The sequence below is a fragment of the Tachysurus vachellii genome, chromosome 6, assembly GCF_030014155.1.
Source record: "Tachysurus vachellii isolate PV-2020 chromosome 6, HZAU_Pvac_v1, whole genome shotgun sequence".
Taxonomy (NCBI): domain Eukaryota; kingdom Metazoa; phylum Chordata; class Actinopteri; order Siluriformes; family Bagridae; genus Tachysurus; species Tachysurus vachellii.
In genome coordinates, this window is record NC_083465.1 from 13,742,909 (window position 1) to 13,767,426 (window position 24,518).

The 24,518-nt window shown below is 37.9% G+C and overlaps 2 protein-coding genes across 4 annotated transcripts; one reads left to right on the forward strand and one right to left on the reverse strand.

The window, feature by feature from the left end:
* Nucleotides 1-1,365: 1,365 nt before the first annotated feature.
* ninl (ninein-like) lies at nucleotides 1,366-20,192 on the forward strand. 3 transcript variants are annotated; one of them, XM_060872420.1, is made up of 28 exons: nucleotides 1,366-1,540; nucleotides 2,382-2,593; nucleotides 2,715-2,811; nucleotides 3,252-3,424; nucleotides 6,425-6,521; nucleotides 7,047-7,237; nucleotides 8,031-8,186; nucleotides 9,272-9,439; nucleotides 9,846-9,982; nucleotides 10,574-10,714; nucleotides 10,822-10,996; nucleotides 11,246-11,356; nucleotides 11,481-11,570; nucleotides 11,938-12,085; nucleotides 12,179-12,238; nucleotides 12,319-12,440; nucleotides 12,577-12,935; nucleotides 13,606-15,228; nucleotides 15,672-15,776; nucleotides 16,273-16,342; nucleotides 16,440-16,724; nucleotides 16,847-16,960; nucleotides 17,041-17,175; nucleotides 17,282-17,431; nucleotides 17,708-17,833; nucleotides 18,206-18,415; nucleotides 19,199-19,312; nucleotides 19,419-20,192. In XM_060872420.1, the coding sequence occupies exons 2-28, from the start codon at nucleotides 2,411-2,413 to the stop codon at nucleotides 19,608-19,610; spliced, it is 5,532 nt and encodes a 1,843-aa protein (XP_060728403.1). In that variant the 5' UTR covers nucleotides 1,366-1,540; nucleotides 2,382-2,410; the 3' UTR covers nucleotides 19,611-20,192. The 3 variants fall into 3 exon arrangements, with proteins under 3 accessions (XP_060728403.1, XP_060728405.1, XP_060728404.1); XM_060872422.1 differs by lacking the exon at nucleotides 13,606-15,228; XM_060872421.1 differs by lacking the exons at nucleotides 1,366-1,540; nucleotides 2,382-2,593; nucleotides 2,715-2,811; ... (2 more) ...; nucleotides 7,047-7,237; nucleotides 8,031-8,186 and adding an exon at nucleotides 8,531-8,773.
* Nucleotides 20,193-20,220: 28 nt separating this feature from the next.
* On the reverse strand, nucleotides 20,221-23,859 carry gins1 (GINS complex subunit 1 (Psf1 homolog)). The gene is made up of 7 exons (XM_060872424.1): nucleotides 23,628-23,859; nucleotides 22,039-22,103; nucleotides 21,823-21,921; nucleotides 21,597-21,687; nucleotides 20,802-20,918; nucleotides 20,623-20,697; nucleotides 20,221-20,525 (listed from the first exon to the last, which is right to left on the reverse strand). The coding sequence occupies exons 1-7, from the start codon at nucleotides 23,700-23,702 to the stop codon at nucleotides 20,457-20,459; spliced, it is 591 nt and encodes a 196-aa protein (XP_060728407.1). The 5' UTR covers nucleotides 23,703-23,859; the 3' UTR covers nucleotides 20,221-20,456.
* Between the last annotated feature and the right edge of the window lie 659 nt (nucleotides 23,860-24,518).

Below are 24,518 nucleotides of genomic sequence, written 5' to 3' on the forward strand. Positions count from 1 at the left end.
TCCAGTTAACTGTATATGTGCTGAAATTCATCTTTTCCCATCTGACCTCCGAACACCTGCATAGACTACACCGTAGCCTCCCTTTTTTTAAGCAAATTTCCCAAAACGTAGTGACTAGAAAAGATGTCTGTTAAACAAAAGAAACAAACAAACAGAGATCCAGCTTTGTGATACTTTCACAGATCACAGCTAATATGGGTGTAGAATATTATATGAAATGTCTAATCTCAAACAGGTTGTGTTCCTGTTTTCTGTCTCACACCTCTAGTGTCTGTCTTCTCATCCTTCCTTCGGTCTCTGTTCTCTTCCTCTTTTCCACACTAAAAATGTCGCAAATATTTATCTTTGGAGCTACCGAGACAATTTCTGACCAGGCTATTGGGGGTGCTGGCAGGCCTTTTGTTGCAGCTGTCTTTTTTGTGTATTACCAATGTGTCTCTTGCTTTGCCTTTTCGTATTGTTCCTTCCTGTCATGTCACCTGTTCCTCATTTTATCCTAATGTTCTGCCCTATATATATTAGCCCTTTTCATGTTTTGTTATGTTCGGTTAACCACGCCGTATGTGTCTCGTGTTTTGGTTTAGGTCTTGTTGTAGTCTTTTTTTTTTTTTTTTTTTTTTTTTTTTTTTTTTTTTTTTGCAAAGAGTGTTTTAATTACTGAATTCTGGATACTTGCAAACAATTACTTCCAGTTTAGTAGAAGTCAACATCCTGAAACAAGTTGGTAATTTAAGCATTTTCACAATGCATGTTTTTCTGCCTGGAGCTAATGAGAATTTTGTGAGTCAGCACTTTTTGCAACATACCTTGTCTTTGTTATGTCATATGGTGCAAAATGTACATAAACTTAGATTACATTGGAAAACCATGTAAATAGAATAACTATAGATTATATAAGAATGAGGGGGCACGGTGGCTTAGTGGTTTGCCTCACACCTCCAAGGTTGGGGGTTCGATTCCCGCCTCTGCCTTGTGTGTGTGGAGTTTGCATGTTCTCCCCGTGCCTCGGGGGTAAAAACTTTCCCACTATGGGACGAATAAAGGTATATCTTATCTTAACTTACATGGCCACAGTCACAATCAGCAATGCTTGTACATTTCAGAAAGTATATGAAATGTTTAAGATAGTTCATCCTATCCACTTAGGTTATCTAATTACCATACATACGTGTCTGAGAATCAGTAAAGGTGTATAAAACTGTTTCTTCTGTCCCATTTTAACATGTCTGAGAGCTCCATGCAGTGTAATGCCAGTGATCACAGACTGTCCACGCTATTCTCCGCCTGGCCGATAGGGGCTGCTGAGCAGCTTGTGTGTTTTCTGTGTTCTTTTGCACACCAGCATCACTGAATGGGCAATAACTTACTAACTAACTAACTTTAGGGAAGAGAGTCTCAGTACAGTGTCTGTGTCCGTAAACGCTGTCCTGCTCACTTTTCTGTGGATTATATGTGGAATTTATCACTATAGTTATAGGAGATGCGCTGGGATAAAACAGAGGATTTTTATTGAAAGTAACGGGTCGGTCCAGTAAACACGGTAAGATGGACTCATGTTTCACTATATTCCAGTTACGTGTGCATATTTTCGAGTACAGATCGCCCACGCATTTGCTCCGAGAGGTTTGAGGAATTCAGTGTTGCTCCTGAAACTGTTTCAAACAAAAGAAGTTTTTCTTGCTGATCAAGGCTTTGTTTTTGGTACAGTCGAGTCTCGTTTCCATGGTGAAGCGTTCAGGCTTCGCGCAATACATCATGGGAAACGCACGTATATACACATATAGTTGTGTGTAACACGATTTAAACTTTTCTGTCGAAGGTACTTCATACACGTGTTAAAGCAAATATGTGCACTCTTGATCCCTTTTTCATGGTGTGTGTGTGTGTGTGTGTGTGTGTGTGTGTGTGTGTGTGTGTGTGTGTGTGTGCGTGTGTGTGTTTTTGTATGATGTTATCTTGGATAGGTCCAAATTTAGGTGCATACACTGAATTAACTAGCTGCCCTAATAAGTATCACTTCAGGTAAAGTGTAGTAAGACAATTGTTTCTATAAGTGTTTGGGTTTATTTAAAGACATACTAGCTCTAACATATACTATATTAAGCAATTACAAAAGACTAGCGTCTTGAAAACCTCTGATACTCTGTGTTTTAATTTTACATTTTTAGTTAGAAGATATCTGCAATTTATCTACCTTGTGTAGTCAAGTAGTCAGTTAGGCTGCTATTGTCATTCTTCTCATCACATACAGACAGAATCATGGTCATACAATTAGTATGGGACGAAATGAGATGTCAGATAATATAATAACAGGTAACACAGTGAAAGACATCGCAAAAATCTAACTATCTCTGAAACTGATATTTTGCCTTGATCCATAGGATAAGCAGGGTGCACAGTATGTGGTGGAATGGATGAGGATGAACAGAACCGTTATGTGACTCAGCTGAAAGAGGAGTTTGACAGTTGTGACACTACAGGCACGGGTTACTTGGATAAAGAAGAGCTCACTGCACTGTGCCACAAGCTGGGCTTGGATGCTCATCTACCGCTTCTGCTGGACATACTGATTGGGCCACAACATTATGCAAGGGTGATAATGTATATCATCTTAAGAAACCTGTGCTAGCCAGTGTTAAAACAACTTTGAAAAACACTTTTGCTTTGTAAAATGTTTTAGAAGTATATTAATAATCTCTTGTTTATGGTTCCAGGTGAATTTTGAAGAGTTCAAGGAGGGATTTGTAGCTGTGCTCTCCAGATCGCTAGACTTTTCAACATCTGAAGAGGAAAGCAGCTACCTTGAGCCAGGTACATCTTTCTAGATTTATAGTGTAAAAGTGTGGGTTGGCAGACAAAAAAAAAATCATTCCAAAAAACACTTTTTATGCAGTTACATTTGTAACAGTTAATATATAGAAACTATATAATATATAAAAGGAAATATCTTCTTAATGAGGCTGGATCATGTCAGTATCTGTTATTGTGTGACATGGCAAGTGCGAACTTAATGTGATCAAAATAAGTTAATAGATGTTCAACCAGCCATCACTGATGAGTTTAAGTTGTTCACTTTTATTCTGATACAGATGATATCTTGTAAGCTATTTCTGGAGATATCCTTTAAAATAATCTATGTAACGTCTTGAGCTTATTTTATATCCAGAGTCTGCTTTTATAAAAACGTATTTCTTGTCCTCTTGTCTTGTATGTCTTTACTGCATGATGTTTATTAATAATATCATGGCTAGTCCTAGAGGAGGTGAGCCCAAAGTTTGTGAAAGGGACCAAACGCTATGGACGCAGGTCACGACCCGATAAAACCACCTCAGTGCTGACGGATGAGGCGGAGAAGGATGAGACCCCCTCTACAGGTGTGAGGAGGGCCAAGCTCAGACGCTCCACATCACTGGAGAGTGTAGAAGTAAGAAGATTCACTCACACTCTCAGTCTGGTTTCAAGGATATTATTCTTATCTTATCAGAGACTGTTTAAATATTTATAGGTCTGTGTGTCTCAAAATGGAACAGTGTGTTGTAGTCATACAGGTTTAAAATTTTAGGCACTGTATGGGATAATGCTCAAGGTTGCTTTTAGAAGTGTGGGTAAAAAAGCAAAGTTCTGACTGACTACAGCACAACGGGAGTGTGAGCACAGCTGCTCGCTACTCAGGAAGTGTGGTAACTTGGAATGTGCAAGTGGCTGCCTTTTCTTCAACCTCCACCTTTACCAAATCCTCAGTGTTGCTGTTGGCTTAGGATCAAAGAATGGTTTACATTTTTTTTCACTCTGCATCTACAGTGCAAGAGCACTGGTTAAATGGGTTCTTTGTGTTACTCACTTTTTCCTTGGATATATTTTATTTACTGACAGTCTGCATTAAGAAAAAATGTGTGGTAAAACCCGTCCTGCAATCGAGCTCTATTATCTTCTGTTGGATATTGCAGGCATTATATTACCAATTCCCTAAATACTAAAGGTGTTGTCTGTTAGAGCAAAAGCTAACTGTAACAGCCTCTTTGTTTGAGATGCAGCCATGTCAGTGTTCGTGAAGGGGGAGGGAGACTCACAACAGCATTGTTTAGGGTGTTAAGACATTCTTAACCCAACAGTGGTCGTTAGGAACACTTTTCTTATGGAAAAAATTGTCTTTCACGTTGAGAGGAGTTTCTCTCAGGACACATACAGTACTGTTCCACAAGTCAATCACATTGCAAAAAGGGAACACCATTTATCTGCTGTTTATACAACAGGCTTCATTTAAGCCAGTGTAATTTTAGCGCTGTTAGTTATAGTGATTTGGATTTAAATGTTTAGATTAAAAGTCTTGTTTGGTTGGTATGGGTGGAGACCAGGGTGAAGACACATTTTGAGTGCGTAACTAGCCTGTGATACACTGTAATCAGGTTTGCTGGTCTCTCATTTTAGAAACACATATTTGCATACCAAAGTTCCTCCATTTCTCTGTCTCTGCATTTTTGAAATATGTAGGGCTTTTATGTAACCCAGCTGGCACAGACTAGCAGTCTGAGGGACAACTTGGATTTTGAGCCACTTTCTTTGGAATAATATGTAGTGTGGTAAAGAGGAACATTCAAAGCCATATTTCGCCAAAACATGATCATTTAAACAGCTAACAAATCTGTTTAATCATAAGATTAAGAGCCTTACACCATTTTGAGTTTAACGTCAACAGAAACAGGTATAAAGGGTAAAAACTATGAGATACTGTGAGTTTCTGTGGAGGAACGGGATCAGTAATCAGAGATTTCATATCTTCTTGGAATGTTCAGTGGAGCTGCTCTTGTTATGTAAATAACTGTAGTGGGAAATAATTTTAAAGGCTTTCCAGTCTTTTATGTAATATGATTTACTATAAGATTTTATGTAACAGTTATACACAGACATTTTGTACCATTTTTTACTTATTTATTACCAGGTCCAAGATCAAATACTTATTGACAAATCTTATTGTCAGTTTTAAGTGGTTTAAACAGGTAAGTTAGAGTAAACTGATGCCTTTCTGCCTACTATGTTTATTGTAACTCACACTTTAGATTTAATACAGATTTAGCATGTTGGGCAGATAAATAGAATTGAAGCCAGTAGATGCTGGAAGTAATTTAGTATTGCTTGTTTCTAGGAGGGTTGAAACAGCATTAACAAATGCAAGTGCAGTTACATATTGTTTTTATGTTTCTCTGTGTTCAGTGGATATAATTGGTATTATTGCATACATTACGTAGATTAAAACGTTCTCAACACTAATTTACTGTAGAGGCTTTAGTTTCTATAGTGACAAGCATTGTGAATTGATTGTGGCTTGCACGTGTTTTATCATGCATGGCTGGAAGCTGAACAGTGACTGGACTGGTGTGTTCTATGCCTGTTTCCTCCATTCACTGCAGTGACACGGGGATTAAGCTACATGTATAAAACCCACAGTTTAAAAAAAGTCACTGTGTTCTGTCTTTATTCTGTCAACAACCATTTAATTTTTCAACATAAAAGATGCATACTAAATTACTTAAATGCATACTAATCACCTCCCACTATTACCAACAATAGTTCCTGAATATTGTGTGCTTGCCTTGATTGTGGATGTAATATTTCTGTTGGTATTACATTTCTCAGATAAGTGACTTATAATACACTACTGGAAGGTGACAGCAAATAATAGAGTACATGTCCAAGTGTTTGTGGACACCTTACACCTGTGACAATACACCTGTGCACAAAATGAACTCTGTGAAGACAAGGTCTGGAGCAAAAGGACTTGAGTGGGTTGCACAGAACCTTGACCCGACTGAACACCTTTGGGATTAATTAGAGTACTGTCTGTGCCTCAGGCCTTTTCAACCTAGTGCTTGACCTCACTAATGCTCTTGTGGCTGAATCGACAAATCCCCACATCCACACCCCAAAATCTAGTGAACAGGAAGTGCCGGTGTGGGTGATCATTCCATCCAAGCTAAAGCCACATCTGAGTTTACTGAAAGCCAAGATCAACCAATGAATCAGGTTGGATCAGATGTGGCTCCTGTTTGATTGGAATGAAAACCCACACTGGCCATTTCTAGATAAGATTTGACATCCCTGATGTAGCTGAAAACTTTCCCAGAGGATTTAATTTGGAATGTGACATTCAAAAAGAGCAAAAGAATGTTACTGTCACGTGTCTGCAAATGTGTAGTCATATAGTGTATGAAACATAAAGGGTACTACCCACTGAACATGTTCTACAAGACAAAGGCCTGCATTATTCCATCCTAAATCCATCAATTACCCTAAAGGGACAGTCAGGAACAAAACAATATTCAAGGTTGCAGGGACTGCATGACAAAAAAATGTATAATACAGAAATGACAATTATGAAACTTTGTTATGAAAGAATGATTGATAAACTGTTACATACATATTTTAGAGTTTGAAGTCTGATGAAGACACAGGGAGCAACAAGGAAACAAGCAGGGAAAAAAAACAAAGTGCCATTCATCAGTCACTTCATTTTGAGGCACAAGGTAAGCTTTATGGTTACTCTCTGTAGGTTTGTATAACTGTCTCAGCATATTGTCTTGTTTTATATGCCATTTGACAGTTAATTCACTATATATATATATATATATATATATATATATATATATATATATATATATATATATATATATATATATATGATTAACAACAGTTTGTGTGAAAAGTTGAATCTTTGAAATACTTACACAAATATTCAGAATTTCTAAGTATTTGGTATGTCCTTTGTGCTTTAATGGCAGTGTGCTCTCGAGCTGGCACAGACTACACAGGTTTGTGCAAAACCATATAATCCATTTTAGATCAAATCCATCAGAGTGTCATCTGAACTCATGCTTCAGTAGAAGAGATTAGGCATGAGGACAAACCTTTTGTACAAAGCATGGGCAATATCACAGATCTGCTTTCATTTATGGGACCTAGAAATAGTTCAGAATCTTGAATATTATTATTCAAGTTATTGAACATTTACTGTTACTCTTAAATACTGCAAAATTATAAAAATCTTCCAGGCCAGTTAAAGCGATGGAAGCCAGACAGCTCAGGAATTCGGAAGCACTCCACTGGTCCATGCCAGGAAATAACAGATGAGCAGGTGAAAGCGGTTTGGAAGGAGCTGGGGGTTGGCACTGGGGGCTCACTGAACAAGCAAGAGCTGTTGCTAGTATGTGACCACATCGGCCTTAAAGATCTACAATCTGAGGTACAGTCAAACAAATGTACACAACCAGAGCAACCTAAAATGTGGGGATGACAGTCACTGTAGATAGTAAAAGTAAAAAAAAATTGTGTTACATTCACCCTGCTGATTTCTATGATGCATAATGTGTCTGATTCAAAAAAGGATTTTGTTCAGAAGGTGTTTGTGTGTAATCCTTCCATCGTGTTTTGGGGAATTTCCCAGCAAGTCCATACCTTCTTGTGTAAATGTAAATGCCTTATATTGTGCCTTACTGTGTCCCGTAAACATTCCTGTGTCTTCTTTATAAAAGGCTTTGCTCCAGTTCCCCTATGCAGGCAATATTGTTTGCCTTATTGATATGAGTTTACAAGAACAATTCCATGCAGTGCCACGAGCATCTGTGGAACAAAGTCCAGCAACCATAGTCCCTCTCTGTGGATTAGTAGGATGGCATTCCATTTTCCCTTGTTGTTTAGAGTTGCATGAGCCAATGCCAAGTATATGGTAGCTTGTGCATACAGAATATGAAAGTTAGTTAATTCCCTCAAGTGTGTTTATTTAGCCTATGCTGATCATAGTGGTAATGAATAAAGGCAGAGGTAATGGAAACTGTCTAAAATATTTGATAAAATCAAGTTAAACATATGTTACTTGGCTTATAATGTGCAGCTGTTCACAATCTTACAGTAAGAATAAAAAATATATAAAGAATGAAACCTGTCTTAAGCAAATAATAGCATGCAGATCTTCAAGAATTAAGTGTTTTATTGAATTTTTTCTAACAAATTTGTTTTACCCATATTTCTGTACACAGGAGTTAGATAATCTCTTCAGGAAACTAGATAAAGACCAGGATGGGAGAGTGAGCCTTACTGAGTTCCAGAGTGGTTTGTTTATACATGGAGATTTGCCTGAACCCAAAGCTGCATCCACCCCTGCCCGTCTCAATGCACGATGCTCTTTCTCACAGGTCAGTACACTTACAGACAGCTTTCAAAAGCCTGAGTTGAGTAATGCAGTTTTACACAATGCCCCAGATTTATAACTTGGGAGAATGTATACGTAGATTTTTATGCATTAATTAGACATGTTTATTCCATTTAACTATTTTCTACATGAGTTTCAAAAAATGACAGACAGTGGAAAGGGCAATTTAATGACTTCTACATGATCCTTTAAAGTTATTAATCTGTGATTAAAGCATCATATGTGTAATATTAATGTGGTCTCAGTATGTTAGATTTTTATACAGGCAGAAAATATAACCAGCTAAATACTTACTTGAGCCAAATAGGACTGTTTAAACAGCTCCAATACCAGGCCAAATAACTGAGGCCTGCAGATGCTGGAAGTAATTAAGTTAACTGGGAAGGTGGAGTTTTCTCTGGATTGTAGCCCTCTGAACATTACAAAGAATGGATTTCTATAACCGCAATCATGTGGAGCACGAGCACAATGTATTGCACTTCAGGAATTTTATCTGGACTCCATTTAAATCCATGGAGACTTCAAGACAATATTGAATTTTACACTGACAGCACTCTGGACTTTCCTGAGGTGATTTTGTTAATAGATATTATATTGATTTATATTGATATTATATATTTTGATATTATCAAATGCCATCAGCAGAAAATGCTTTTTATTTTCAGATCCTTCTAAAATCAGAACTTAATATAAGAAGCCAAATAAATGATGAAATTAGAAATGAATGTAGTACAAATGATAGAAAAGATTAAATAAAAAAAAAATGCAGTTCACTCATGTTGTGGATGTAATATGGATGCTTTGATTTGTTCTAAAAGTAGGCCAAGCCATTTTAAGGAGCTTACAGCTTACAACACAAGCATTTTCTGTGCTATGTAAAACTGTGCTGCTGTTTGAAACTCCACAGCTCAAACCTGAAAATTGTTCAGTGTTCTTTTTAGGCATTAGAATTAAGAGACACTAAACTGTTTGGTGTTCATTTTTAGGTCTTTTTTTTTATTATTATTATTCTTGGGGAGAAACAGTGAAACTGTGCTGTCTGTAATGTCATTATCTGTGATATCTCAGGACCTGGAGGAGCGTGTTTTGCGCTCCACCTCACCCTCGTTGCTCTCTGCTACAGTGGGTCAGAGACTGCTGACTCGGCTGGATGATGGCTCAGGCTGCACCAGTCCCGAGAGTGTCATCACCTTTTGGAATGAAGAAGGAATTCGCAACAGCAGAGATATCCTTCAGGTCAGAACTGGATTTGTCTGGATATTTTTCTGTGTGTGTTTGAGTAAAATTACTAAAGCAACAGCTTGGTTTTCTAGACTACTAAATGTCTTTTGTACTAAATATGAGGATCTGTTTTCACTCTGGAAACGCTCATGTAGGCTAGTATGATGATATTGATGACCACTGTATTTCCTACAAATATCGGGCAAACATAAGTGAATGTGTGTTCCATGATGAAATTAGTGATATAGGATGTTTTATTTTCATACTAAATATTGGGTTTTAAAAGTCATGTATTTTACAACATAGCAACTGTAAGATATAGAATGTGGTCAATGTTCTCATAAAATTAAAACCAAATTTTTAAAACCAGATGTATTATAAGAATAATTCCAGTGTAATACTTTCTTAAACCAACATGCAGACATTGGATTTCTCTTTGGAAGAACGGCTTAGCCTGGCTGATCTCACTCTTGCCTTGGACAATGAGCTGCTGGTCAGTGGCAACGGCATCCACCAGGCTGCACTCCTCTCCTACAAGGATGAGATCCAGTTCCTTCAGTAGGTTTCTGAAACTCCCATCTATTTTTTAGAAACTGTCCACAAATTACTGATACATAAACTTTATGGCAAAAGTATGTTGACATCTAAATCTAAGCCTTCTGTAAATTGTTGCATTAAGATGGTAGCCTAGAATTGTCTAGAAGGTCTTTGTTTGCTGTAGCAGAAAACTTTCTTTAAATGTAACTAAAAGGCCCAAATCTTTGGAAAAAATTAGTTAGAATCAAATCCCCACAGCCACAATCCAAAAACTAGTGATAAGCCTTCCTAGAAGAGGTTACTCTATCAGGAAAGAGGCACCAAATCTAAAAAGGAATGTTGAGTAAACATACATACATTAGGAGTGGTTAGATGGTGTTACATTTTATGCTGGACTTTTAGCTATTAAAAGCTATTCTTTACCTATAGCTGATCTGCCACTTGTTTGGCAAATCTTACCCTGAATTTGGAAGAGTAATGTTTGCTACACCCTACCTATACTTTTATATGATGATGATGAAAGTTAATGGTTCCTAATTAATAAATCTTTTGATGTCCTTCAGATTGTGTCATCTCTTGATGGGGTGTTTCTTGTATCTGTTTATTATTTAGCATGCTGGCAAATCAGGCCTGTCAGGAGAGAGACAAGGCCAAGGCACAGTTAGAACAGACTGAGCGTCGTAACCTACAGCTGGTCGGAGAGATTGATGACCGCCATGCCACCATAGAGTCACTTAATGAGTCTAAAATCAAGTAAGCTGCTTTTATACATGAAAAATTTACAATAAGTTTAAAATCAATTTATTAGAAAAAAAATCTGTTTAATTTATAAATATGACACACATTTCTGGTTGGTTAAGGGATATGGAGCAGGAATTCAGGGAAAAACTAAGTGCCCTGAGAAACGAAACCGAGCAAGAGAATGAGGTGCTACTTCAACAGTTGGAGAAGGAGAGAGACAAGCTGAGGGAGGAAGTAGAACTGCTCAAAGGGCAAGAAGCCATTTTGCAGGAAGAAGCCACTACTACCATTAAGGTGATCTAGGATTATAGTTAAAGTAGTTCTATCTACCTGTCTATCTTGTCAGTATTTTACTATTCCTCAGGAGAAAACAAGAGCCTTATATCCCTTTGTCTGTTGTTCCAATATACACCCGCCCACCCTTCTCACTCTTTGCATACTGTTCTGGCTTCCTTCGTTTAGTAGCTGCCCGCTCATGGTGAGTGGTGTACATTTCTGTGTGGTGTGGTGTCAGGTTAAGTATTTGGCAATCTCACTTGATAGGAGAACAGTCGTCTAGAGGAGGAGAACTGTGCACTGAAAGGGAAGCTGTCCGAAGCCGAAAGCACCATCTCTAAACTTAAGAAGGATCTAGACCATGTACTGCAGGACAAGGTCAGCAGTTTTGTCTCTTGTTTCCCCTCAAGTGTTTGACCTAGCTCAGCCTTAATCTTTTTTTGTACGTAACGATCTGAACAGTTGTGACTAGTGATATAATTGTGCTTTCTATGATTGACAGTATGAGGGTTTAGATCCAAATGGTGCAGGACTGATAAGTCGAGAGGAGCATCTCTCAGGGATCATAAAGCGGTATGAACTGCAATGCAGGGTAAGTTTGTTTTTGTGTGCTAATTGGTACCTATTTAGATACATATTTAATAAGTGGTGCCTTGTTTGCAATTTGTAGGCTTAAATGCCTTGGATTCAAATGGAATTTTTGTTTTCATAGTAAATGGTTCTTCTACATATTATACACCATAGCTAATTCTTTAAACTGTTTTGAGTGTAATTTAGCTGTACCATTAAATCTAATTGTGAGCACTTGCTAAAGGAAGTGCACTGCATTCATGTATCCATTTAAACTTTTTTGATGCTGCTGTAAAGTTAAAATAATGTATTCTTATTCAGTTTTAGTTGGTTTCGCTCTATCTTCCGTTGTTTACATCCTTCTGAATGATACCATTTGTGTACAACAGGAGCTGCAAGACAGGAATGACGAGTTGAGCTCTGAGCTGGAAGTACTGAAAAATCAAGGTTCAGGAAGGAAAACAAGACAATCAAGGGACAGGTTTTCTGCTCCTACCTGGTCTAGCCGCAAACCACTAACCACCGACTCTGATTCTGGTAAAGATATTCAAAAAGTACTTTTAACAACAGTAAATTCCAGACCCTGAGACATGGTTCAGTTAAAAACCTGATTATCTATAACACTTCTAGATGACCTTGAATCAAAAAGAGGCTCTTCTCCTAAAATAAAAAAATGCACTAAAAAGAATGGTAAGTTATTAGGGAAATAACATTTATTTTCTCAAATTATGGTGGGGAAATAAAGTACACTGTAATTCATATGTTGACAGCTTTGGGTTCATTGGAAAGTCTAGCCCCTGCTGTGAGTATTGAGACCGAGCTAGCAATGGAGGTACTCAAGGAAAGATACGAGCAAGAGATCCAAGACCTGAAGATCCAGCTGGAGACCAAGGTAAAGATACAAAAATGAATGCGATGAATTCATGGTTGTATATGAAACAAAGAGAAGCATCTGTTAAATATTATCTTGGTCAGAATGAAGTTGTCTACATGGAGAAACAGTTTATTATGCTTTGTATTCTTTGCAGGTAAACTTCTATGAACGCACCATAGAACTGATGAAGCAGAACATGGAGGTTGAGCGTAAGGAGATTGCACATGGACTTAAGGTAGAAATTAGTGAACTAGAGGACCAGAAGGCTCTAGCAGAGGAGCGGATTGAACAGCTAAGTCAGAGTCTGGGGAGGTTGGAAGGGGAACTGAAGATTAAGAGTGAAGCCATGGCTTGGAGACCTGAACAGGAGCGTCGATTTCAGCAGGAGCAGGCAGAACTGGAGCAGAACTATGCCCGTGAGATTGGTAACATTGTGCATCGCCTTACCTCAGAGAAGGACCAGCTGGAGGCAGAGCTTAAGCTGAAAATGAACCAGGAAGTACTACTTGTTAGGTGGGTGTGCCCAGATGTTCTGTGGTTTCAGAATCTGCAGGTGAATCTAAAGATGCGTAGAAGGTGAATTACAACTTAAATACACTGGGACAAATTTGAGGTACAGCAGTAAAGATAATACCATAAAGCATCTTCTTACCTCTTATAGGAAAAAAAGTCAGAAAATAGTTATTTGACAAGGCCATCACTCAACCGTTTAAGTTCAAAATCTGTTTATTCATTTAAATCTACACATTTATCTAGCTGTCCCATCTAGTATGTATTCCAGTAGTCAGTGTTCTAGCCCACTGGATAACTAATTAGGCCTTTATAGTGTATTTAGCAACAGTCACCACAAAAATTTACTTAATAATGAAATAACAGTAACCATAATTGCATAATTATGCATAATATTATTATTGCATAATAATTAGTTCAATATTATTTTAATAATAATATTTTAATAGACGGCTTCAATTATTGAGACAGCAGTCACTATTATTTATAAAAAAAAACAAAAAACTCAAATAATCCTTTCCCTATTTATGTAATTCACTCACATTTATGCATGCTTTCCCCACTTTCGATTTTTTTATATTTCACTTTATATCTATTTCCTTACTGGTGTCCATGGCAGTTCCACCATGGCAGATATGCATATATAAAAAGTTAGCACCTTATTCTGTACCAGGGAGGAGATGGAGCAACAAATATCACAAATGAAGGCTCACTTCAGCGAGGCTCAAGACAGTCTGCTGCATCAGCTGCATGGTGAGCGAGTTCGGCTGCAGGAACAGGCAGAGCAACACTGCAGGGCAATGGGTGCATGGGAGGCTAGAGTGGAAGAGCTTGAGCAAGAGGTGCACAAGGAACGACAACACAGTGCTGAGCGTTTAGGTTTGGAGCAGGCGCAGATCTGCAGTAATGCTGCTTACGAAAAGACGTTGGAGGAAAAGCACCAGGAAGAGGCCCGGCAGCTGAGGGAGTGTATTTGCAAGATGCAAGATCAGGCTGAACTACAATGTAGAGCAGAGGAGGAATCACTCTTGTTGCAGAGGCAGTTGGAAGACAAGCTGGAAGAGATGTGTGTTCAATTGGAGGACAACACAATGTCAATGAAAGCCCAGGATGCCTTCATCCAGAGTCTGACCTCAGAACTGCATGCCAAAGAGCGGGAGATGGACGTGAAGAAAGAGAGAGAGCAAAAGCTTCTTGGTAAGGTGTCTCAGCTAGAGCGCAAACTTAATTTTGAACGTGAAAGGAGGCTTTCTCAAAAGTTTGAGAAAAACAAAGAGGAAGCCCTTCTTGGCAAGGTGTCTCAGCTTGAACAGAGTCTTATCGAGTACAAAAAGAGAGAAGAGGAGCTTCTTGCTAAACTTTGTCAGTTGTCAGAGGAATGGGATCGCATGAAAATTGATTTGGAGATGGTGCAAGATAAAAAGGAAAGAATGCAGGGAAACTGCAATAATCTGACATCTGCACTTAACCGCCAACAAACGCAGCTTGAAGAGCAAGAGAAGGAACTTGATGAACTTAGAGAAAACTTAGAGAAAACTCAGGAAGCATTGAAAAGCAGAGATGAAGATTTGTCAAGACAGGATTCTGAGCTAAGATCAGTGGAGATGGACAGAGACAGACTTATGGAGGAACTAAGGAGTCAAGGCAATGTCGTGAATGACCTTCAGGCAAAGTTTCGAAATCTCTCTGAGGACTGGGATCAGTTGAATGATCTTGTACAGAATCTAGAGAATGCTCTAAGCAGGGAGCAAGACTCTGCTACTCAACTCCGAACCCTACTAAACTTAGAACAAGAAGAGAAATGCCACCTTCTGAAAGAGAACTCCAGTTATAAAAAACTCTCAGACCAACTTTCATCTCAGATTGTGGAAATGGAAACAGAATCAACCAAGCTTACAGAAGATCTCAAGGAAATGAGATTAGAATTACAGAACAAGGACAAACAATTACTAGAACTCAGGATTCAGCTGGATGCCAAATCCAAAGAGCTAGACTTGCTCTGGAATGAGGTACAGCAGAAGATGGAGATGTTTCAGTACGTCAACAGTCTCTCTGGTGAGGTACAACTTTTGACCCAGCGACTGGAAGACAAGGAAAAGGAGCTGTGCTTCCTAAGAGAAGAGGCAGACAACACCTCTAATCAGCTGCAGCAGTCTTTGATTGACTCCCAGGCAGAAATTCGTCAAGCGGAGGAAGCATTTGAATTGGAGAAAGGGCAGATGAAGGGACAGTTACTAGAGATGGAAAGACTGGTCATTGCTCTGGAAACAGTGATGGACCCATCAAGTCCACACAGGTTTGTCACATTCGGCCCGGTAAATGACCGTGAGAGAAAACAGATTAATCCACGCTGTGTTGATTGTTGTTTTGCTTCTACAACATGGATGCAAAGGATCCACTGATGTGTCATGAATGAAATTTCATTTAACCCATCACATCTGCATTAACCATCCATAAATCTATAACAAGTCATCACTTCACTTGCATTTTACTAACTACTGCATTATTGCTGAATTGCCGCATGGTTTAATTTTACATGAATGTCTAACATTTTTAGTAGCAAAATGTGCAGTGCTGCATCTACTCACAGCTAATCTTTTTATCATTCCTTCTCAATGTTGTGTGTTTTATTCATATTCTTAAATTAGTGACTTCATTTATATGGTCTATTCATGGCCAAATTTAAAAACACAAAAGGAATCTAATATTAAATGTCAAATATTTTCTTTCTACCTCCAGGGCCAAACTTGATGAGGTTAATTCTGAAAACAGTGCACTGAAGGACAGGTTGGCTGTTTTACATCAGGATGTAATGAGGTTGGAAGAGGAGGTCAACAAGAAGAGGTATCCTTCTTTCGATCTTCCATTTTCTGTTTATTAGATGATGATGATATTACTTGAAAGTTTCACTTTCTTGTCATGACTTTAAATACATGAAGTAACAAACCCTTTATTTAAAATATTACATACATGTACATCACTTTTCCCGATCACAATTTTAACTTCTGTTAAATTGTTTTCTCTCTAATCTATTATTGTGTAACATATGCAAAAAAATACATTATGGAAACATTATAGATCATTTTGAGGAGAACTTGAGCATACATACACAAAGCAAAAGATTCAATTATATGCCTCTCCTTTCCATTTAGCAGCAGAATTGAAATAATAATGGAGCATAAATAGCCAAATCTCTTTCATTGCATTCCACGTTCAGCTCTTGTGTATGCCCTTGTGGATGTCTGCACTTTCATTTGAATGGAAATTGCCATTTGTATTGGTGCAAATTGCATGAAGATATAAATCTTATTGTGGTTTTAATACTGAACTGCCCTTCCAGAAAGAAACTCGAGGACTTCGAAAGAGAGTACATAAAAATCCAGGAAGAAGAGGAGCGGTTACACAATGAGGCAAGACAATTTCCTTAAATTAAGTTTCTTATATAAACACACATTATTGTGTATGATCCCTGGTCCTCATTCAGCTGTGTTCCCTTTTCAAAATCAGAACTCTAAGGTTCGGGAAGAGGTTTTGGAGTTAAGTGCACGAAACTTGCAGCTCAGTAACGAGAATGCCGAGTTAAATTCTCGCCTCCAGTCTGACCAAAGCACGATGCAGATGTTGACTGAAAGGCTTTCTCAGGTGTGTCAAGAACAAGAAGAGACAACAATCTTCATTAAACAGCTCCAAGATATAAATAGAAGTCTAGAGAAACAGAAAATACAACAAAAAGCTAGCAAGCAGGATGAAAAAAACTTACTAGAGAAAGAGCTAAAAGAAGCCAAAGACAAGGTATTTTATTAACTGGACTAAATATAATGGACTTATACTTTGTCATTTATTTATACAAATAAACAAGCACAAAAAATGTCAGCTGTAAATATAATATTTGCTTTATACATTTTGCTTGATAGCTTCAACACTTGACAGAGGTTGAGTCTGCCCTGACCAGCCTAACCCTGAAAAACCAAACGCTTCAGCAGGATAAAGAAAGCTTGATAAAAGAAGCAGAGGAACAAAATAAAAAGGTGAGAAGTCTTGTCATAGTTTATGCTTTCAAAATGGTCAGCAATTATTTTGTACCTAATAAAATATATTTTTGTACCAGCTTGAAAAACTTAACACTCTTGAAGGCCAGTCAGCACAACTTCATTCTCAGATTTATTCAATGTGCAAGGAAAAGGAAGCTCAGTTGCAGGAGATGTCTACACAACACATGCTCCTGAAGGAATCTCAAGCCAAGGTGGGGACTGGGGGAAATAACATTTAAAATGAAGCTTATTTGACTCTATTATCTGGAACAGGAAGCATTACTGTGGTTTTGTTTTTTTGTTTTTTTCATTTCACAGGTTCTGGAGCTTGAAACCAGAATGCACGAATTTGTTAAGGAGAAGGAGCACATGCAGTTTGTTCACAGGATGCAGGAAGAAACAGCAGTCAGTGCTATAAAAGAACAACTAAGGAGTGTGCAGGCACAATATCAAGAGCTTCTAGACAAGGTTAGTCGGGTTCATGTGAAAAATGGTGAATGTTGCTGAACTCATAAATTGACCCAAGATATATACTTACATTATCTATCGGTCTACCTATGAACATAGATATATTTTGATAGTCATATTCTGGGCTATTTCCAGAATATAAATGCACTATATTCTGAGGATGCTGCCACTTATTGAGGCTAGTTCTTAAACAAATACAACTGCAGTGGTGGTTTTTAACTGAATGTACATAGATAGTAAGCCATCTAATATGGGTTTGTTTAATTTTTTTTGTAGTTGAAAGAGTCAGAGTCTAAGCTGCATGCTCAGGAGTTAGAACTTCAGAGGTTAAAATATGAAAGCCTTAACTTAAAAAACAAACAGGCTGAACTGGAGACAACAAAGCAGCATGTGGAAGAGCAGGTAAGGACGTCTTCGATGAATTTCATAACCTGTTGACTGTGAAAGCAAAATATATTATTTAAACGGTACTCTTTCATTAATCGATTGTCATCTATTATCAACCCCAAAAGTGTCTGCAAATCTCTAGTGTTTAATTGACTCATGAAAAGTGAAGGTCCTTAACAGTAAAACCTGACACTGGTCATAACCTATGGATATACTCTTCATTTAATATATTTGATGCTACATATGATGCTTTATAATATATAAATTTTTTTAATATTCTGAACATGTCTGTAGCTGAATTAATAATAAAATGGGACAAGCCCTACACAAAACGCAAAATTAAAAAAATAACAAAGAATCCAAAAAAATTTTCTGCTCCTTCTATAGGCTTTGAGGGCAAATACTGCTCTATCACTGAGCCAGGCACAGCATGTTCGTGAGGTGCAGCAGTTACAGGAACAGATTGGTTTCAATACCCAGCAGCAGCTTTCTAACCTACACACTCAACTGACTGAAGAGCAGAGTGAAAAACAACAGCTGGAGGTACAGCTGCATGCTCAGGCCCAGCAGGCCAAGACTCGGCTTAACCTTCAACAGGTAAATCTAACACACTGTAAAAAAAAAAATTACAGATAAATGCACCCAGATTCCACTCCAAGATGCACATCAGAAAGAGCTCATTCCTAAAAAGGCTTACGTATCGTAAGGTAATATGTTTAGAACTCTAAATAAATAAACTCGATTTAGTATGGGAGCGGCAGCAGAACATCAAGGATCACCACTTACAAAGGGTCTATGTGACTGAGATTTCCATTTAAAGTGACCATTTGGTTGATAATTGTAACAATTATAACAATTGCTGCCAATTGTGACCATTTTTTCTTTAGGATGAAGTGGTCAGAAATAGGCAGAAGTAAAAAAAAAAAATTATTTACTTTAGTATAGCTCCAGTTATTTACTAAGTGTATAGCTCCAGTACTAGCACTTTTAGATGGCTGTAAATCTCGGTCCAGTTGCTTTCTAAACAGCATATTAAAGCAAAAAGTTTGTTTACCATTGATAAATATAAGGTTTATCATCAGTTATTCTGCCTGCACACTTCTAAATCAGGTCATATATTGCTATAATAAATATTAATGTACATTTCAGGATGACTTATGGTGGTGCAACAAAAACATTGCAAGTGTATGTACTACAGTGGTTAAAATTAAATGGTACACTGAAGTAAATTACTATAAATGTATTATTTCTTTCCCAAGTATTGGCAACATGTTCATGGTTCTGCATGGTAAAGATAATTCTTGAGCTCTGAAACATGATCAATTGGACAACGTAAGCATTAGCAAATGTGTCACCTCAGACATTTTTCTATATAAACAGGAGCAGTATGAGAAAGTGATGGAGAACATGCAGGAGCGGGTGGACGATGTGGAAACCAAGCTAAAGGCGGTACGTCTGATGCTGCAGGAGAAGGTCAACCAGCTGAAGGAGCAGGTGGGTCCATAATGTTAACACCAAATGTACCATGTTACATTCTTACATTGTGCCTATGGTGGTAAGATTGACACTCAATCCAATGTCCACTGTTTCTCCTTATTAGCTGTCTAAGAATGTTAAGTCAGATCTGCTGCTAAAGGACCTCTACATTGAGAATGCTGAGCTCATGAAGGCCTTGCAGGTAACTGAGCAGCGGCAGAAAAGTGCAGAGAAGAAATCGTTCCTTTTGGAGGAGAAGGTGACTGCTCTCAACAAACTCCTGCGAAAAATTGCTCCTGTCTCTCTTTCCACTTAGAATGTGTCTGGAACAAATTAACAGTCTTTAATGTACATTATATGTAATGTCTTATCTCGAAAGTGGTACATGTTTAAAGCAAGACAGAGAAAACTCCTAGTGTGGCAAGACACAGCACAATACTTGCTGATTCACTGTGATCATACTTAAAACCGACAACACGTGTATAATTCTCGCAGGATGTTTTGCTGGCGTTATACCAGTTTCTATGACTGTGATGTGACTATATTTTTTAAAAGGCCATAGAAATTTTTATGATGTCTCTTCTGAGACAATAATGTGAGTAAAACATTAAGGGGACTTTTGAATCGTAAAAGGCCAAACATAATGGCATCTTGTGAATGGGATTCCTTTTAGTTCATTTGTAACTTAAATGTTATGGACTGTATATTGACTGTAATATTCATTCCAAGCACAGAAAATGTTTGAAGGTTGTTTGATTATTTAGAAGTATCAACTCAATTCCCAGTATTCATGTGTACACTTTTGTTACACAGATTGTCCTTTACACTTGCACAATCATGATGCACTACTGTTCAATCCACTGTGATGTTCATAAATTGTGTTGACAGTTTTGCAAAAGTGTAGTTTTATTGATTCTTCTAAAATATTACTGTATTACATTTATTTAAAAATGGGGAAAAAGGGATCTGATTAAGACATGCTGGCAGTGTGATTGCGATGTTGCACACATCACTTGATAGTTTGATAGTAAATATTTCACATAGCAAAACACCTGGACACTGATTTGATGAATTCTTTGAATTATTCTAATACATACAATTAACAGACACAAATGTTACTTTACAGTGAGTAACTGTCATAACCAGCTATATAGGGGTCACATTAAGAAATGACGTGCTCCAGAACTCCCTGCCGAATCAGCTGCTCACACTTCCATCGAGGCAAAAAATGCTGTGAAGGCAAACGAGCTCTGTGTAAATGCAATACGCAACACGTAATCTGACTTTAAAGTATATGAAGGAACAGATTTAGGAACTGATGGTCTTACCTGGCTATTCTTCTTCAAGAGAATAACTGTTCCATCATCGATTTCGAACTCCCCATGATCTTTCAGGCAGCGCACCTGAAAAGTGACGGTGAAGAGGAGAAATGTGGAACAGTATGTGTGCACTAATGTATTAAGAAACGATCTACTTTAAAGGTCTATTTATAATAACCATGACTCACCTCAATATACAGGCTCTTAGGGGGTTTCATGTCTTGTGTTATGTCTAAACCCTCCTCTCCTCCAAGTGACCTCATATAAGTGGCCAGTGACTTCTTGTACTGATTAAACCACTCCAACTAAACAGATGATTGAAAAAGCAACTAGCTGAAGTTCAAAATAGGAAAATCAGGACTCAACCTGGGGTGACCTTATTGCTTTAACTGTGCCTCCTCATCTCTTCTTGTATTTCTAGCTTGTGTTTTCATTCCTGCCTCTTAGGATTTGAGGTAGAAATGCAACAATGAGGTGATGGCCGATGGGACATCCCTGCTCACAAGCGTCACTTTAAAGCAATGTCTATTATTGATGACTTGGATATGGCCACTGTGTTGTATGTAAGTATTTTTTAACGACAGTTTTCTGTGCAAGACATCAGAAAAACAAGGAGATTGTGATTCCATTTGAATTTTGGTCTCCACATACCACACAGAGGAAGTGACACAGCGAACAGGGTACTTATTGCTATTTCAATAAGACAGTCAAACATTATAAGACATGTAATTGCAAATGATTTACATTTTCAATTAAACTATATCACAGCTTGAGTCTACGAATATAAAATACAATTGTAAATACTGTGTGCAGTTAGTTAGGAAAATCTGGAAAATACTTCCATTGTATTGCCTGTCACTGGCCATAACTGGTCTGAACATATGCATTTGAGCTTACTAACATAACCACAATGAGAACATTACTGTACTTCAACATCCTATGTCTAAATCATGTTTAAGTTGAAGAACATTTTATTAATATACCTCCTCTGCACACATGTGGAACCGAATTGTTGTGGGCAACACACTTCCGTACTCCCACCTGAGAGCACGGATTCGAAGAAGACGGTCATATCTGTCAAAGAAAGGAGAGAAATCAAATGGTAAGTCATTCTGGATAAGGGTGTCTGCCAAAGTGCTAGATGGGTAAGATGAAATCCCGTCTTAATCAACGAGTTTGGAGATACAGGCTTTAAAGTAAATGACTTACAGGTAGGCTGCAATACAGCGCTGGTTCCGCAGCAGGCAGCAGTGACGAAACTTGATGGTTGGTATTAGCTCAGTTTTGCCCTCAGTCTTGGCTTCATTGCTTAAAAAAATAAAATAAAAAATTCTGTCATTTATGAAGCAATACTGGGGTGCTATTTCAGATAGTGAGAAACTTTTGTACTGAGATATGAGAGATATGTACTGTTTAAAATCTTACACATCACTTTGGTTTTGTTCATATAAAGCTTTCATTTCTTCAAGCACTTGTCGAATGCCATCTTCCTGTAGAGAAAAAATTTGCACTGAGACAAGCTTATGGCACATTTTTTTAACATGGCACCCATAATGGGACAGTTATATAGACAAACACATTCAGTGTTGTTAACTTTGTGACTTTTTTACTGTCCAAAACTCGATATAGCTCTGCAGATGACATCACAGCTGCATATTAGAGCTGGTTACAGAAGTCAAGAGATGTTTGTTCAACCTGAATCAAGTGTGTAAAGCCTGACTCAGTTTCATGAGCAAGACCTATGTTCCCAACAACCATCACTGATCGCTGCTAAACATTCACTGATTAATTTTGTGTGTGAAAAAAATATGTATAGACATCTATGACAGGCGATTGTCAGCATAACTGACTTCACTCTTGAGAGAGAGAGTATGGTACCACTGTATCCCTGAGAGAATTGCCATTTTATTTTTCCGGACTCCCGGCCACAGATGGCTGCGACATCACCAGGATTTAGACTCGTGACCTCTGGATGGATGACAGGGCAATGATTTAAAGTTATGCCACTTGAGCCTTACTACTGACATTATTTACTTAATATGGTAGAGGACAAAAAAAAAGTTTGCCTCCATTTTATACCTACATAATCAGTTTGTGGAATCATAACCAAAGCTTTCATTATATAAAAAGTCTATTCTATATCTAAATTTAATCTAGAAATCTCACACTGCCAATGATCACGACGATTCATTAAATGTAATTTAACACGTGACGACTTTGTGAACATGTAGTCGCTACTTTCCACTGAAGACAGATCACATTCCTGGATGTTGATGGTTTAGTAATCTCTCTTCACCCAGTGACTCTACAGCATCTAGATATTTAGAAATTCTAGAGTTCCAGCACCAGTTGGACTCTGCTATACTAAAGAATAGATGCCAACTCCATGTGAGACAACAATCTCCTCATCAACACAACATTTGTCAGACTGTATATTTATAATCACACCCTACAGTGTCAGACATATGAGGATGAGGTTCCCCTTTGAGTCTGGTTCCTCTCAAGGTTTCTTCCTTCACCATTCAAGGGAGTTTTTCCTCCCCACAGTCACCCGAGTCACCTCAGACTTGCTCATTGGGGATAAATACAAACACACTTAAATATATCTAATATTAATCTTGAGTTTTGTATCATATTAATCTTTATATTATTCTTTATAATAACTTTTTGCTCTATGTTTATGTTCTGTAAAGCTGCTTTGAGACAATGTCAATTGTAAAAAGTGCTATACAAATAAATTAGAACTGAACTACAGAGTTACAAGCTCAGTGCTGTTACACATGATGAGACATAGTTAGAAATGTCTGGCAGTGATGATGAGCATTTAATCCAGTTCTGCATCACATTGTTAGTATACATTAGATGTTGAAATATAATAATATGCTAAAGGACACACCATAAAACAGGGTATAAGTTACACATCTGGCTGTATTAGTATGTGACTAGTCAGTATGAGGACAGTGATGATGTTAGATAATAACAGCTATAATGTGACCTGTGACACTGATACATACGTTAAAAGCAGGTAACTGGCCGTCATTCATCCGGTGAAGTTCTCTTATAAGTTCAACCGCCTTTTCACAAAACATTATTAAGCACCTCTTTGCTAAGTTTACCCACTAAATAACAAGCAAATAATCTGTTTGGGTTTCAGCTTTTTCTTGCTATAAAGCCACTTCGTATTATTACACGTCTTACAAGAGACCGTTTTGGCGGCAGAATGTGTTGTTTGCACCACGTGACAACAGCGAGGACTACGGAAAGTCTAGTGAGACAAAACGAACCGCGCTCTACTCAAAGTGCTTGTTTACGACAGGCATTAAATTCCAGGGGTTTCGTTACCACGACGTAAAGTGGGCGTGTTTCCGGAGGTCTTGGAAAAAACGCCTTCTTTCAAAAAAAAAAATCCCACCATACTACGAAGGACAAAACAGTCATACAGGTTGATTTATTTTAGAAAACAAATAAAGAACCAAAAACTACGGTTATGGTTAGGGTTAGATTATCAAATAGGCCACGCCTACCTGATGACGCAATATTTGTTACGCTGTACTGTACTGAAATCCCTGGAAATAAGTGCGTGCCGCTTGTTTACACGGCGGTCCATCGAAATCAATCAGCCGTGAAATCAACCCTGTTAGTATACAGTACAACTCTGTCCTGTGCAATATTGTGTCTTGTGCAATCATTTCAGTCTCCACTGTTCTTTCAAATCACATAGGTTTGTTTGTGATCGTAGCTGTAAATAATGTGCAGGACACAATGAGATGAAATAAACCTGGACACAACATGCAACCTTCATGCAAACACAAGAGGGACAGCAATGCTACCCATTGCACACATAATTATTCCTGCCTTTTCTTACATAAATTGGTGTAGATCCTAACTCCAATTTAGGAAAACCA